Consider the following 12,840-nt stretch of genomic DNA (forward strand, 5'->3'; position numbering starts at 1 on the left):
TCGGATTATATTAAATCTTTAATGAGGCTTAAGGACTTTGGCAGTAAGCAGTGCACACAAAGTTTGACCTGGAGATTGAACACTTATTCTATTTTACTGGCAGCAATGAAGATGCACATCACAGCGGGTGATGCAGGTACTAAACAGGTAGCGCCACAGGAGCTCAGCACAGGACGGGCGCTGGCGGACGACGAAGAGCCACGGATTGTATTTTTTTTATCTGTCTTGTACTGCGAGTCATTTCCTGTTACTCATAAAAACAAAGTGAGTCTATGAGCCACTGTATCCAGAAAGAAAGAAACAAAGAAAACTGGATGATGAATGTTATGAACGTTGGGAAATGGGAGAACTTCTCTACTGCAGCTGTCCAAGGGTTAAGGCTGAAGGGAAGAAAGATGCGAGACAGATTTAACAACTTAAAGCTCCATTAAATGTAGCTCAGCGTAAATTCTGTCAGGTAGACTTCTAATACGTTGTCTCTATTCTCTTTAACTGATCAGCTGGGCAGTGGGTGTTTCGGTTCTGTATACCAATTAGAATCGGGCACGTATGTTCTATCCAATCACAGCATGACTACCTTGTTTTAAATATCTTCTCTCTCCCGTTTCTGTCAGTTGTATTTTCAGACGAGAGTGCGACCCGCCTCCTCCCCTTCTACCTCCAGGCATTGTCGACGGTGTATCGGTCTTCTCCCGGCTGACGGCCCATTTTATATCTCGGATTTTCTCACCACCACCACCAGTGTCTAGATTCCATTGGGGGATGTGTTTGGTTTTCCTAAACATTAATTGTATAGATCCCCTTTTACAATGGAGTCTAATCTCCAAATAATTGTTTGTACTTCTTTGGTTAATTGTTAGTAATAAATGTTTGCATATCTGCAACGAAGTCTCTCCTGATTGAATTAATATCTTGATGGTCACAATGAATCCATTGAACACAAGAAATGAGACAAGCCTTTAGATCAGTGTTTTAGTTTTACAGCACAGCTCCTGTACAGTTTTAAAGGGATAGTTTGGGTGTTTTGAGGTGGGGTTGTGTGAGGTATTTATCAGTCATCAGCATTTGTCAGTGTCCCGACACGGAAGCTAAGCAATGCACTGCTGTTGATTGGAGGTAGCTGCAAAACCTATTTAAGCCACCCCCCCCCAAAAAAAAAAAAAACCCATAAAAACGTCAGGTTAAGTTTACACAGTGGGGATAGAAGCCATTATCTATTCTCTCTTCAAAGCCACCAGACTCCTTTGAACAGTCATTTTACCTCGCAGGACACGGGAGTTGCTGCTCTATCGCTGCCTCCTTCGGTTAGTTTGTTTTTGTTATTGTGTGACTTTGGTGAATCTGAACTAATGCTTTAAAACACCAAAGTCACACAACAACACAAACAAAGTAACCGATGGAGGCAGCGGTAGACCAACAACTCCCGTGTTCTGTGAGGCAAAATGATTTCCAAACCGGGGGCGTCCTCTACTGTAGCTAATACACTGACTATGGAAAAGTAGCTCATACAGCCACACAAAAGATCCAGACCATCCCTTTAAGATGCTTTCTCTCTCTCAACTCCTGATCAACCCACTGTACACTACAGTATCTGCCCCGCACAACATGGCAGACAGACAGGTTGGTGGAGAGCAAACCAGAACTAAAAGGAGAGCGAATATTGGACTTAAATTCATTATGTGGACACAAACACAACGCCAATGGGATGAGGTGTTTCTGCCCCCTAGTGGCCATATATTGATTAATGCAGCTTTAAGGAAAGGGCTCGTGCGACAGCATGTAACCCACAGTAACAGAGAGCTTGACAATAAAACTGACAACAAGTAGCTTTACAGACAGATGAACTGAACCAGTGGGCTGTCAAAAGTGGGTCAGTGGTGTCACTGGTGTGTCTCCAGTGTGTTTTTAAAATGACTCTCCAACACAGAGCCTAGTGTGAAAATCAGCCGTCCATTCATTACTACTCAAAACACAGTAGTCATCAAGCTAGAGGAGTTGGGAGGCCCGGTCGGCTGTAACACAGTACTGAGCCTCAATGCTCATACTCAACAACAAGGAGGATTTTCTGACAGATTTGTTGTTCTGAAGATTCAGCGCTCTACGGCTCTGCTGTGTGAGTGGCTCCGACTTCTAGAGGCGTCTCGGGATGCGGGAGGCTTTCTGGACTGTCCATCCACAACTCCATCGACTCCTGAGTGTCAAAGAACTCGTCGGGTCCCTCCGGAGACTGGGGCGTCTGGGAGCTGGAGCCTGCCTCACTGCCGCTCTCTCGGAGCTCCAGCAGCACCGGCAGAGAGTTCGGGAGGCAGTAACTCTCCATCCGAGCCAGAGTGAGCTCCGCCAACGCAGAGCAAGGCGCTCTCAGGCCAGGATCTGAAATTGCAACGCCGGAGGCATTGTCGGCTGCAGGAGCCCCCTCTGGCCCTTTCTGTGCGTGTTCGGGATCATCAGCCTGGCAACCGGTAACATCGCAGAGCTCGGCGTCATCCTCTGGGGAGTTTTTTGGAGTCAGAGGGACTTCGGCGAGGCTTGACAGAGCAGAGCAAGTTGGGTCAAGGCCTTGTGACCCGACGGCGGGCACTGGCTGAGTGGAAGTGTTTTGAGAGGAGTGAGTTTCCTCGCTGCTCTGAGGGGTGAGGCAGATCTTATCGCTGAAGCTGAAGCGTGGGGAAGTGTCAGCTGTAGTGGGAGAAGACGGTCCAGCGCTCGATACTGTGCTGGACGGACCGCTGCTGTCTGCAGGAACAGAAAATAACCCACAGCACCAATGTGAGAGGGAATAAGAATACTAACACAACTAAATTGGTTAATCGATTAGTTGTCAACTATTAAATAAATCGACAACCATTTTGCTAATCGATAACTGGAGTCTAGGAGTTTATGAAAAAACAAGTTAGATGAAGAAGATTCCAGCTTCTTCAATGTGAATATTTTCTAGTTTCTTCTCTCCTCTGTGACAGTAAACGGAATAGCTTTGAGTTGTCGACAAAACAAGATATTTGAGAATCATCTTGGGCTTTGGGAAACACTCATCATTTTTCTTTTTTTGACATTTTATAGACCAAACAACCAATCTATTTATCGAGAACATAATCAACGTAATCAACGATGAAAATAATTGTTATTTGATTCAACTAGCTAAACATGCCAAAATCAGCACAAAGAAGTAAAAATGAATAAGTTTTCATTTTCAGGAAAAGACCAAAGTGTCTTCTGAAAACGTGACGGACAGAACTAACACAGTTTAATCTCTGAGACTGTGATGGACCGCTTGTATTCCATAAATAATCCACAGACGTCTGAAACTGAGACAGCTGAGCGAGGCTGACCTAGAAACGTCAAATCATGGTGGCAACGAGGAGGTGCTGTGATACTCACACCAAGGGGGTCTGTCAGAACGAGATCTGAGAGAGATGGAGGAAGTGAGGACTCTCTGAGGGATGTACGAGTCCACTGACGGCTGGTTGTGTGTGTCAAACATGGCGGACAGAGCTGCGGGGATAAAGCAAGGCCAGGTCAAGTTAAGTGATGATGATTATGAGGTTTACACAGTAGGGGTGGGGGAAAACACATGTTATGTACTTATTTACAAATTAAATAAATGTCAGACTGACCGACTGACATGTGACTGACATGTGCATTCTTCCTAGAAAACAATTCGTTTTTAGAAATGTTTTTTATGTCATGATATATTGTCTCTAGAAGTGTATTACCGTAATTCCTCAAATAAAAACCGGTAGTCAATTAAACGCCGGGCCTCTGATAGTGGCCGGGCGGCGTTGTCAACACGGACAAATAAAGGACGGCCTTAAATTAAGGCCAATTCAAGGCGAGCCTGCACGATGCCTACGACCAGTGGATGGCTGGGGATGCAGATAAGGAGTAGGCTACACAGACGGAGGTAACTTAAAAGCCCCCGCCCGACGCCTGCTTGTGGACTGGGTGGTCGCCGCCTGGGACAAACTGGACGTGGATATCTTCAAAAAGTCTTTCAAGTTTGTTTTCTGTGAAAACTGATGGGAGCGAAGACGACCTCATCCTCTGCTTCAGGGAGGGACATCCTTGCGTCGCTGGACGGGAGGCGCTCACTCAGGTAGTTTTTATGTGGTGACACTGGATCTCATGATGTGACATAGGCCTACTACACACACGGTATATGTGTAGCTGTGAGGAAAACTGACTTTTTCTTCATTTTCATGCTGGTTACAGCTACCGTCTGTAACGTTAATCAGAAACTGGTATTCTGCATCCCAGTAATGTGATTTTCAAAACTACCGTATGCTCTTATTGTAACGTACCAGCAATACAGTAATACCTGTATTTGAAATAAATACCCGGTACATTTACAGGGTTAAAATACACAATGGTGGTCTTTGATTCATTCTGACCCAAATTACTCGTCCTCTACTCCCATCTGGCTGTTGTTGTATATGGTGCTATTTTTGCAAATGTTTGTTAAAAAATGAATGGTCTCTGTCCTCTGGAACGCTATGGCTTTTAATTTAAAACTTTTTTTTTTTTTTTTTTTTAAACAATTGTACTTATCAAACAAATAGAATTAGAAATAAAGGCCAGCCTCTAGCAAAAGCCTGCTTCAAATAAAAGCCTGTTACCTTTTGCAGTTATGGGAAATTTTACTGGAGGAATTACGGTATTCAACTTTTGTTTTTGTTAAAGAAGGAAAAGAAAATCGCACGACTCAATACTATCGAATGGCAATGCTTCTAGAATCGCAATAAATGAAAACGGCATTACAAATCAAATCGGCACCCATGTATCGTGAAAGAATCCAATCTGGACAAAGGCATATTGTCCCAGCCCTAATACACAGTAAGGAAAGACATGAATTTGTGCTGGTTTCTAACCTCTGGTGGTCCTCGTGTGGGGATCCCCTGCGCTCTCGCACACACCGGTGAGGAACTCGCTGACCTGTTTCAGCGACAGCGAGTTGTGCAGCGTTTCCAGAGGATAGATGGAGGGCACCATGGAGCAGCCTTCGAAGCCTGTGGCAGAGGAGAGACACGGCGCCCGCAGGCACATCAGACCTCAGTTAAACCGGGCAGTCAGAAGAGGAGCAGGCAGAACCACTTCAGCTGATACCAGACACCACCGCCCCAATGCCACCCTTACACTACACCTCAACGCGTTGCTCTGGAATCCTGCTCCTGTTTCTGAACGGGCCCTAACCCACTGCAAACTCCTGCCAGCCTCTACGGTTTATTTCCGCGCAGGCAAGTTGCAAAAAAACCATGCTGAACGCCAAGACAACAACATGACACCATATCGAATGGTAACAAATCTACACATCTCAAAACGTCTCGCTGTATTTGCAAAAAGCAAGCAGATCTCAAAAACACTAACTTCTAACTTTTTGTGGGCAGTTCCACCACACTGAAGCTTTAGCTCTGACAGCAGCACACAATGGTCAAAGCTGTCCAGACTGCAGCTCAGGTCCAACACATGTTATCCAAGGCAGTTCATCCACTGTTAGTTCACAACCAAGCCACATTTTCAAACCACAGCCTGCTTCGATCGTCCAAGAACCTCAGAGGACGTTTTTACTGCGTTCATTTGCACCGGTGGGAGTTTGCTAAATGTACAGAAAACAAGCAGGAATCACATGCTGGTTAAGGTCAGGTAGGAGGCATTAAAATCTAATTCAAACACAGCAGCTGACTCCAAAGAGTTGAATGTAATGTGGATTAATAATACCAGTTTCTGTACCTTTATGAAACATGGAGGTTCAGGCTAGTGATGATAGATTTTCTGCTCATAGCTGGAAGCATAAAAAAAAAACTTTAATCTTGAAACGAGACAGCGTGGAGCCGAGATCATGTTGCCTTGTCAGCAGCCTCGCCTTAATGTGGAAACATATTATGTTGTCAAAAACCCACTGCCAATATGAGGCTATGTGCTATATGTTGATTTATATACAGTTTGTGGAGGAATGTGCTGATAATTTAATGTTAGTATTCAACTTCTACTGTATACTGTGGGTATTGGGGCTGTCAACGAATATTCTAATTTGTATTGTGGAAGAAAAACAGACACTTGAATATGAAGAAAACTACAGTAGCACTACCGCAGCGCCCCTAAACAATCCTTAATGTTCATCTCCCTAGTAGAAAGAGTGTTATGTCTGATTGAGCCCAGACAGTAATTTTTTCCGAAAAAGCGAGTGTGTCGGTACACGATCCGTTCTGCCTGCACGATCCGTTCTGCGCATGCGCAAGATAATACTGTTTTACCGAGGATACGACCTGCACGATCTGTTCCACGCTAGCCTATGGCTAGCCTCCACCGGGAAGCTAACGTTAGTTTAGCTAACAGCTAATTCGGCTAACCGCTAGCTGGCAGCTAGATTCAGTCTAAAATAACGTTAACTCAAACGTAATGGGAAAAGCAGGCTACAGCTAAATTAAGACTTCACAGTAATAACAATAAAGACAAGTATTGAGTGATTGTATTTTAAATGAGCACAAGTAAAGTAGAACTGACGTAACAGCTGTTATATATGTTAACGGTTATTTTCACGTTTTATTTTGAGGGTCTTTTAAAGTTATTATATGCTGTCTCAGCTAGCAGTTAGCCGAATTAGCTGTTAGCTAAACTAACGTTAGCTTGGCTGTCGACCGGAAGCGTGGAACAGATCGTGCAGTGTCGTAAATCCTCGTACAACAGCGCATGCGCGAACATTTTGCGCATGCGCAGAACGGATCGTGTACCGACAGAGTGGGCGTGTTGATGACGTTTCTATCATGCAGCTGGCGCTTACCTGGAAAAAAAGAAACTATCTTAGGGTGAAGAAGGGTCATTTACACGAAGATTCCTACCAAAATGTTTTGAGACGAGACTTGGGAACTTCTGTCGGTAAGGGTCAGTGCCCAAATCGTCAGAGAAATTCAAGGAACGGCAAGAGACTCGGTTGTTTATGACCAAATTATGAATCAGCTACATGACGCAGTGTAATCCAGGTCATGTCCTGCCTCCCGCCAACCTGACTCCGCCAGATGGATTGCTTCGCATTTGCTCGGCATGTCCATCTGGGAACTTTCCGTTGGAGAACTTTTGGGAAGGGGCGAAAATACTGGTTAGCTGATTGGATAAACCATCTGTCTATCACCACCTATGCTGGAGCTCGCGAGATCAGGACGGTCTCACGAGGCTAGCCTCCCGCATGCTCTAGAGAGAAAGAGAGAATGGTCTACGGACTTAAGCTTTACAGTGTATGACATTATTATATTTGTTTATTTTGTAATGTGTAGGCATGTAGATCTTTTAAACACGTTTATGTTGAAATAAATATACCTATACAAGTAGTTATGTCTCGCGTTGTATTGGTTTGCCATCTTATTTTGGCTGCCTATACCATAGTTGTTCCTGACTTCATGAAAAAAATGCATCAATACTTAATACTGTTGACATAAAATAAAGTCTAACATAAGCAAAGTTTCCTGATTTAGATCGGGAAATATCTGATTAAAGAATAGGCAAACAAGACTAAGAATATGACCAAGACAGTTTGATATTTCTGATACAGACACATTTCAGTCTGCACTCAACGATATGTTGGCCTCGTAAACGCCGCAGTGTATAGAAACATCAGTTGGTGGTGGTGAGGGGGAACACTCTGCTCAGCTTTTATTATTGCGTGTTTGTTGTTTGACATTTTCTCAAACTAATTATTGTGCCCCTCGTCCGTTGCTGCTGTAATTACATTTCCTGCCAAAATAAATTAAGTGTAATTTTGTTTCCATTTTGGTGGCCTTAATCTAAAACCAACTGGCGTAACAGCGAAAATGATGTGTGTTGCTGTTTTACTGTGTGCATGATTGCAACAGTAATGCCAGTTTGTCTTGACTTGGTTAATTAGATAGAAATGCTTCTGGTAAATTCACAATACAACAATGTTATGGAGCTTGTTAATAGAGTTTGGGGAGTGTACATGTTCGTTCTTTTTTTAACAGCGAGCGAGAGGAGAAGAAAATGGGACAGACAGAACACAAAGTCTGAAATTTGAGTTAAATATTGGACAGTTGAATGCAGACAGTTTATGATATTTTGTCATCTTCAGACTTCAGACCTATGCCTCACAATGCCCTGTTCTTTAAATGTTGCACTTTATGATTCATTTAAACATGGTTTGTTGTCAGGGCGACCTCTAGCTCACCCAGTAAGAGCGTGCGCCCCATGTAGGCTGAGTCCTTTGCAGCGGCCCGGGTTTGAGTCTGACCTGTGGCCCTTTGCTGCGTGTCATCCCCCATCTCTCTCCCACCTTTCCTGTCTATCCACTGTCACTATCAAATAAAGGGAAAAGCCCCAAATTATCTTAAAAGAAAAACATGGTTTGTTGTCAAAAAAAATTCTGCTTGAAAATATACCACAGAATTTAAGTAAGGTTGACAGGTTTCTCTAAAAGGAAATCTATTTTTGACATTAAAATGATCTTTTATTATTTTAAAACAATTTCAAACTTTTGATTAAAGCTAAAACAATTACTCAATTCATTGTTCAAAAGTACCAAAAATGTTCCAGCTGCTCATATGGGAATATTTACTGATTTTTTTGTCCTCTATGATAGTAAAGTAACTCAATATCTTTGGGCCATTTGAAGTTTTTTCAAATTCCCATTTCTTTCTTTTTTTGGGGCTTTTCCACCTTTAATGGAGAGGACAGCTAGGTAAGAAAGGGGAGAGAGAGGGGGAAGACATGCAGGAAATCGGCACAGGTCGGACTTGGACCCTGGACCTCTGCGTTGAGGCATAAACCTCTATGTATATGTGCGCCTTCTCTACCAACTGAGCCAACCCGGCCACTCAAATTTCAATTTCTGGCATTTTACAGAGCTATAATCAAGAAAACTAGTGCAGTGCCCGTTCAAAACGTGCCTGTTTGGAAAAGACCGATTGCTTGTCCTCCTGTATTGCTGCTTGCAGCTTTTTCCAGAACCAGTGTACTCAACCTGTAACACATGTTGCAGGTTCAATCAGTCGCGGTTCGGCTGCGGCTCATGTAGAGATTCAACTTGTCCTCTTTTTTCCTTGTAGCAGACACACATCGTGGTAGTTTTAGGCAATGTGGCCCTGGCGGAAGAAGCAGGGACCCCGGGGGAGCAGCACGCAGAGCGGCCGTAGAAATGGGCAACAAAACAACGCGCTGGAGAGCCCCAACCTGTAAACACATGTTGCAGTGCAGCTCAATCAGTCGCGGCTCGGTTGCGTCTCATCTAGAGAGTCAACGTGTGCCTTATTTCATCATTTGCATGTAGGGTAGACAGCAATGAGTTCTTGGTGGATGTTCAGTTTTTGGCAAGACACCTGTAGCCGGTGAACCGCAATCAATGAGCCATGTAGGGATTCAGCTACTCCCCGCCCCTGCTGCTGTACTACGCATGCGTGGGGACACACGCACAGCGATATCCTGATTTATAGATAGATAATGGACAGACTATTCGACAGTTGTTAGTTGCAGCCCTACTTCTAATATTTTGTTACACCTAAATTCAGAAAACTGTGGCTTAAAAATTATTTCATAAAGGTTTACGAATCCTAAAATATATATATATATATATATATATATATATATATATATATATATATATATATATATATATATATATATATATCAAATTACAAACTGAGGATTTGCGAAGAAAAAGGAGGGGGAAAAGCTATGGACACCACTGCAGAGGGGAAGGATAGTAGTCGCAAAAAAAGGCCCCAAAAACCCCAAACAGCTCACACCAATCCAGCTTGCAATCTGCATAACCACAGAAACAGGCAAGCATGCAGAAACATCAAGAGGCAAAGCATGAGAGTCAACCACAGAACAAGCACAGTCACAACTAAATCGTGAGCAGTGGTTGAACAGGGCGTGAGGCTGGGGGTATGGAGGGCGGGGGCCAGGGGCTGACCGTAGAAGAACTCTAGGGGGTCTTGACCGGAGATGAGCCAGTTTCGGAAGAGGCGGAGGTGGTAGGAGCACTGGTGGAGGTGGTGGGCCAGCGCCCAGTCCAGAGAGAGGCTGCGGCCCAGGCTGAGGTCGGTGGAGAAATGCCTCAAGAACTGGGCCACACGGTGCTCCTCCAGGGGCTCTGAGGAAGAAGAGGGAGAGCGAGGAAGGAAAGAGCAGTGGAGGAGGAGGAGTAGTACAAAAGACATGAAACTATAGGATATAAGCCAGGAGGAAGTAAGAGAGAGAAAGACTGAAGTATGATACAGATGAGAGGGCAAATAGGAGTTTGTAGAGGGAAACAGAGAGAGGAGATAGGAGGGAGGAGAAGTGTGTGTGTGTGTGTGTGTGTGTGTGTGTGTGTGTGTGTGTGTGTGTGTATGAAGGTGGTGCTGTAAACGCAAGGGGCAGCCAACAGCTCATCATGGCCGCCAAACAGCCGAAGATCAGAAGCAGCATACGATCTAAGCAACTTTCTGCAATAAAAACAACCCTGCACATCAGCGAAGCCTAGAAGAGACTGAAAATAAAAACATCTTGCTCCTCCGCAGTATCCCCATTTTACTTAAAAAATGACATCCATCCAATTAATGAGAATCCACAAAGGAGCAAGTGCGACACAAGACATTCAAAGGAAGCGGTGGAGCCCAAAATGAACTCTCGCATGAGTCTTGCAGCCACCTCTCCAATCAAACACTGCAGAAGCTTTAGCATGCGCAGATAAATCTCGTGTCTACATCAACAAACAATTTGGACAACTGATGTCATCTTATTTAACCGTTTACACAATGCTGCAGCTGGACATTTCGAGCCAACACAAAACTGCATCACCGGGGGCCATCGTACCTGTTGCAGTGCACCCCAGAGGTGGAGCCACTGCTATGGTGGATGTGTCATCTTGTGTTCCTGTAGTGGATAATATATGTAAGTGAAAGACTTACTAAGATAGTGTGTGGAAGTTATACTGAATGTTTTTGCTTGGTATTAGCTTACAGGAAGTGTTGGTTTTGTGGGGTACTTTTGTGTTGAAACTTTGCTTTGATAAGTCCACTCTCACAGAAACTCGCCACCGAAAACATTTGTGGATGAACATTTTTGCCAGTCAGACCAGTTAAATGGTGATTTAATCCAAAAGCAGAGACATGAGACGTTCTAAAAAACCAATCCTTTTTTCCAGATTGAGTGGAAGAACAGAAAAAGTGGCTGGTTGGTTCACAACAACGGTAATATCTTCTATTGTCTATGCTTCCCTTCCGTCTCAATGAGAAATGTAGTCAACAAAAATGTTAAATCAATAAAAAAAAATTGCAAAGTGGAGACATTCAGTTGTTGCCACAGACACTGTCATTACAGTTCTTCATTAAACATTTAATATGTGCCATTTTTCAAATCTTAAACACACTGGACAACCACATCTGTTCACTGAAAACATTGAAAAGCATGTGTGCTTATGGATCAAAACAAATCTGAGCGATGTTTCATTCAGAACAGACACAGGAGGTGGGATGAACAATGTCTGGGGATGATTAACCCTTCCTTTGTCAATAAGAGCTGATCCTGGTTCAGTCAGCGGTGATTGAACCGTATTCAACCTTTAATCCACATAACGACGGGTTCCCACTGGACCTGGAAGCGCGGCTGTGTGTGTGTGTGTGTGTGTGTGTGTGTGTGTGTGTGTGTGTGTGTGTGCGTGCGCGTTCGTCTGGGTCTCTCTTTGTTTAGACACAATTGACAAATATGTGTAATAAATACGTAATAAAAAAAAAAACTATCACAAACAGCAGCGATACAAGGCTATTTCTGATAAAAATAGTGGATGGGCAGATTTTGAAATTTTATCATCTGGGGGGTTAAGAATCTGGGGAATTGTAGTCTTGCTTTGCCAGACCTTCCTCCACAACACTGCGGAGAAGGACCAGAGTTTAAAATTCCAACACAAAGAAAGTGTAAGGTAACGGAGATCCGGCCGAATAGAGTGAAATCCAGCGGGATTTCTGGTGGCAACGGAGCAATCCCGGAAAGGGAACGTCGTTACTATAGACTAGGGGAATAGATACTCCAGGAAAACAGCAGGGAGAGGGGCAGGAAAATAAAAAGGGTTAGCAAGTCCTGTACGGGATGCATATTTTTAATCATTTATCAGATCATTTATATCATTGATCCTTTATATCGTTTATAATAGATTACCAGTGTGTTTTGTTGCCAAATTTGATCGCGGCATGGGGAGAAAATAGACCAGATGCCAAAACTATCGGCCGCGGAGCTCCTGTGTGAACAGCCACGTTGGTTAACGTGGGCGCCGAAAGGAAGCAGGCATTTGAGGCGCTTCCGCGTCCAGTGTGAACCCGGCGTAATACAGGCCACCCTGTTGAAAGGAAACTCACAGGGTAGCATTACTGAGAGTCATCAAGAGGAAGGGTTAAACATTCGTGTGCTGCTGGTGGCGTTTTTAACGATGAGTTCAATTCACATCCTGCAGTTTATGTAGTCACACACACACACACACACACACACACACACACAGGAAAAAATAAAATAAAAACTGAATTACTGGGTAATGGGTGATCAATTTACAAATGCTCTACAAAATTGTATGCAGGATGTTAAAACAGGGTTCCCACCCTTGGCTCAGTACAAATCTCCATCTAAAGGCTATTTGCTTTGTTATGCTGCTTTTTAAAACATGAAGAGGGATGAAACTTAAAACGTTTAGAAAAGAATAATGAATACGGTTGCTTTTACAGGTCCAAAAAGAGACTTGTTATTTATGAGTATAACTGATTTTGAAGTCGCTTTATTAATCACAGGGAGTATAACTGTGCAGCTGTATAGTCACAGGTAGTAGTACTACTGCGCAGCTGTATAGTCACAGGGAGTACTACTGTGCAG

General features: G+C 43.7%; 1 protein-coding gene across 9 annotated transcripts in view; it reads right to left on the reverse strand.

Annotated features, from left to right (window-relative positions):
• Positions 1-1,287: 1,287 nt before the first annotated feature.
• Positions 1,288-12,840, reverse strand: part of ppip5k1a (diphosphoinositol pentakisphosphate kinase 1a) — a 44,347-nt gene continuing 32,794 nt past the window's right edge. For 2 of the 9 annotated variants that reach the window (XM_031323668.2, XM_031323665.2), the window contains 3 exons: positions 4,866-5,003; positions 3,379-3,492; positions 1,307-2,736 (listed from right to left, as the gene is read on the reverse strand). In XM_031323668.2, coding sequence (XP_031179528.1) covers positions 2,099-2,736; positions 3,379-3,492; positions 4,866-5,003 — 890 coding nt within the window. In that variant the 3' untranslated portion in view covers positions 1,307-2,098. Of the gene's footprint in view, positions 2,737-3,378; positions 3,493-4,865; positions 5,004-9,913; positions 10,094-10,797; positions 10,858-12,840 lie in introns of all 9 variants that reach the window. The other 7 variants (XM_031323661.2, XM_031323662.2, XM_035999662.1 and 4 more) reach the window with 7 other exon arrangements.

Source organism: Sander lucioperca, chromosome 3 (genome assembly GCF_008315115.2).
Source record: "Sander lucioperca isolate FBNREF2018 chromosome 3, SLUC_FBN_1.2, whole genome shotgun sequence".
Taxonomy (NCBI): domain Eukaryota; kingdom Metazoa; phylum Chordata; class Actinopteri; order Perciformes; family Percidae; genus Sander; species Sander lucioperca.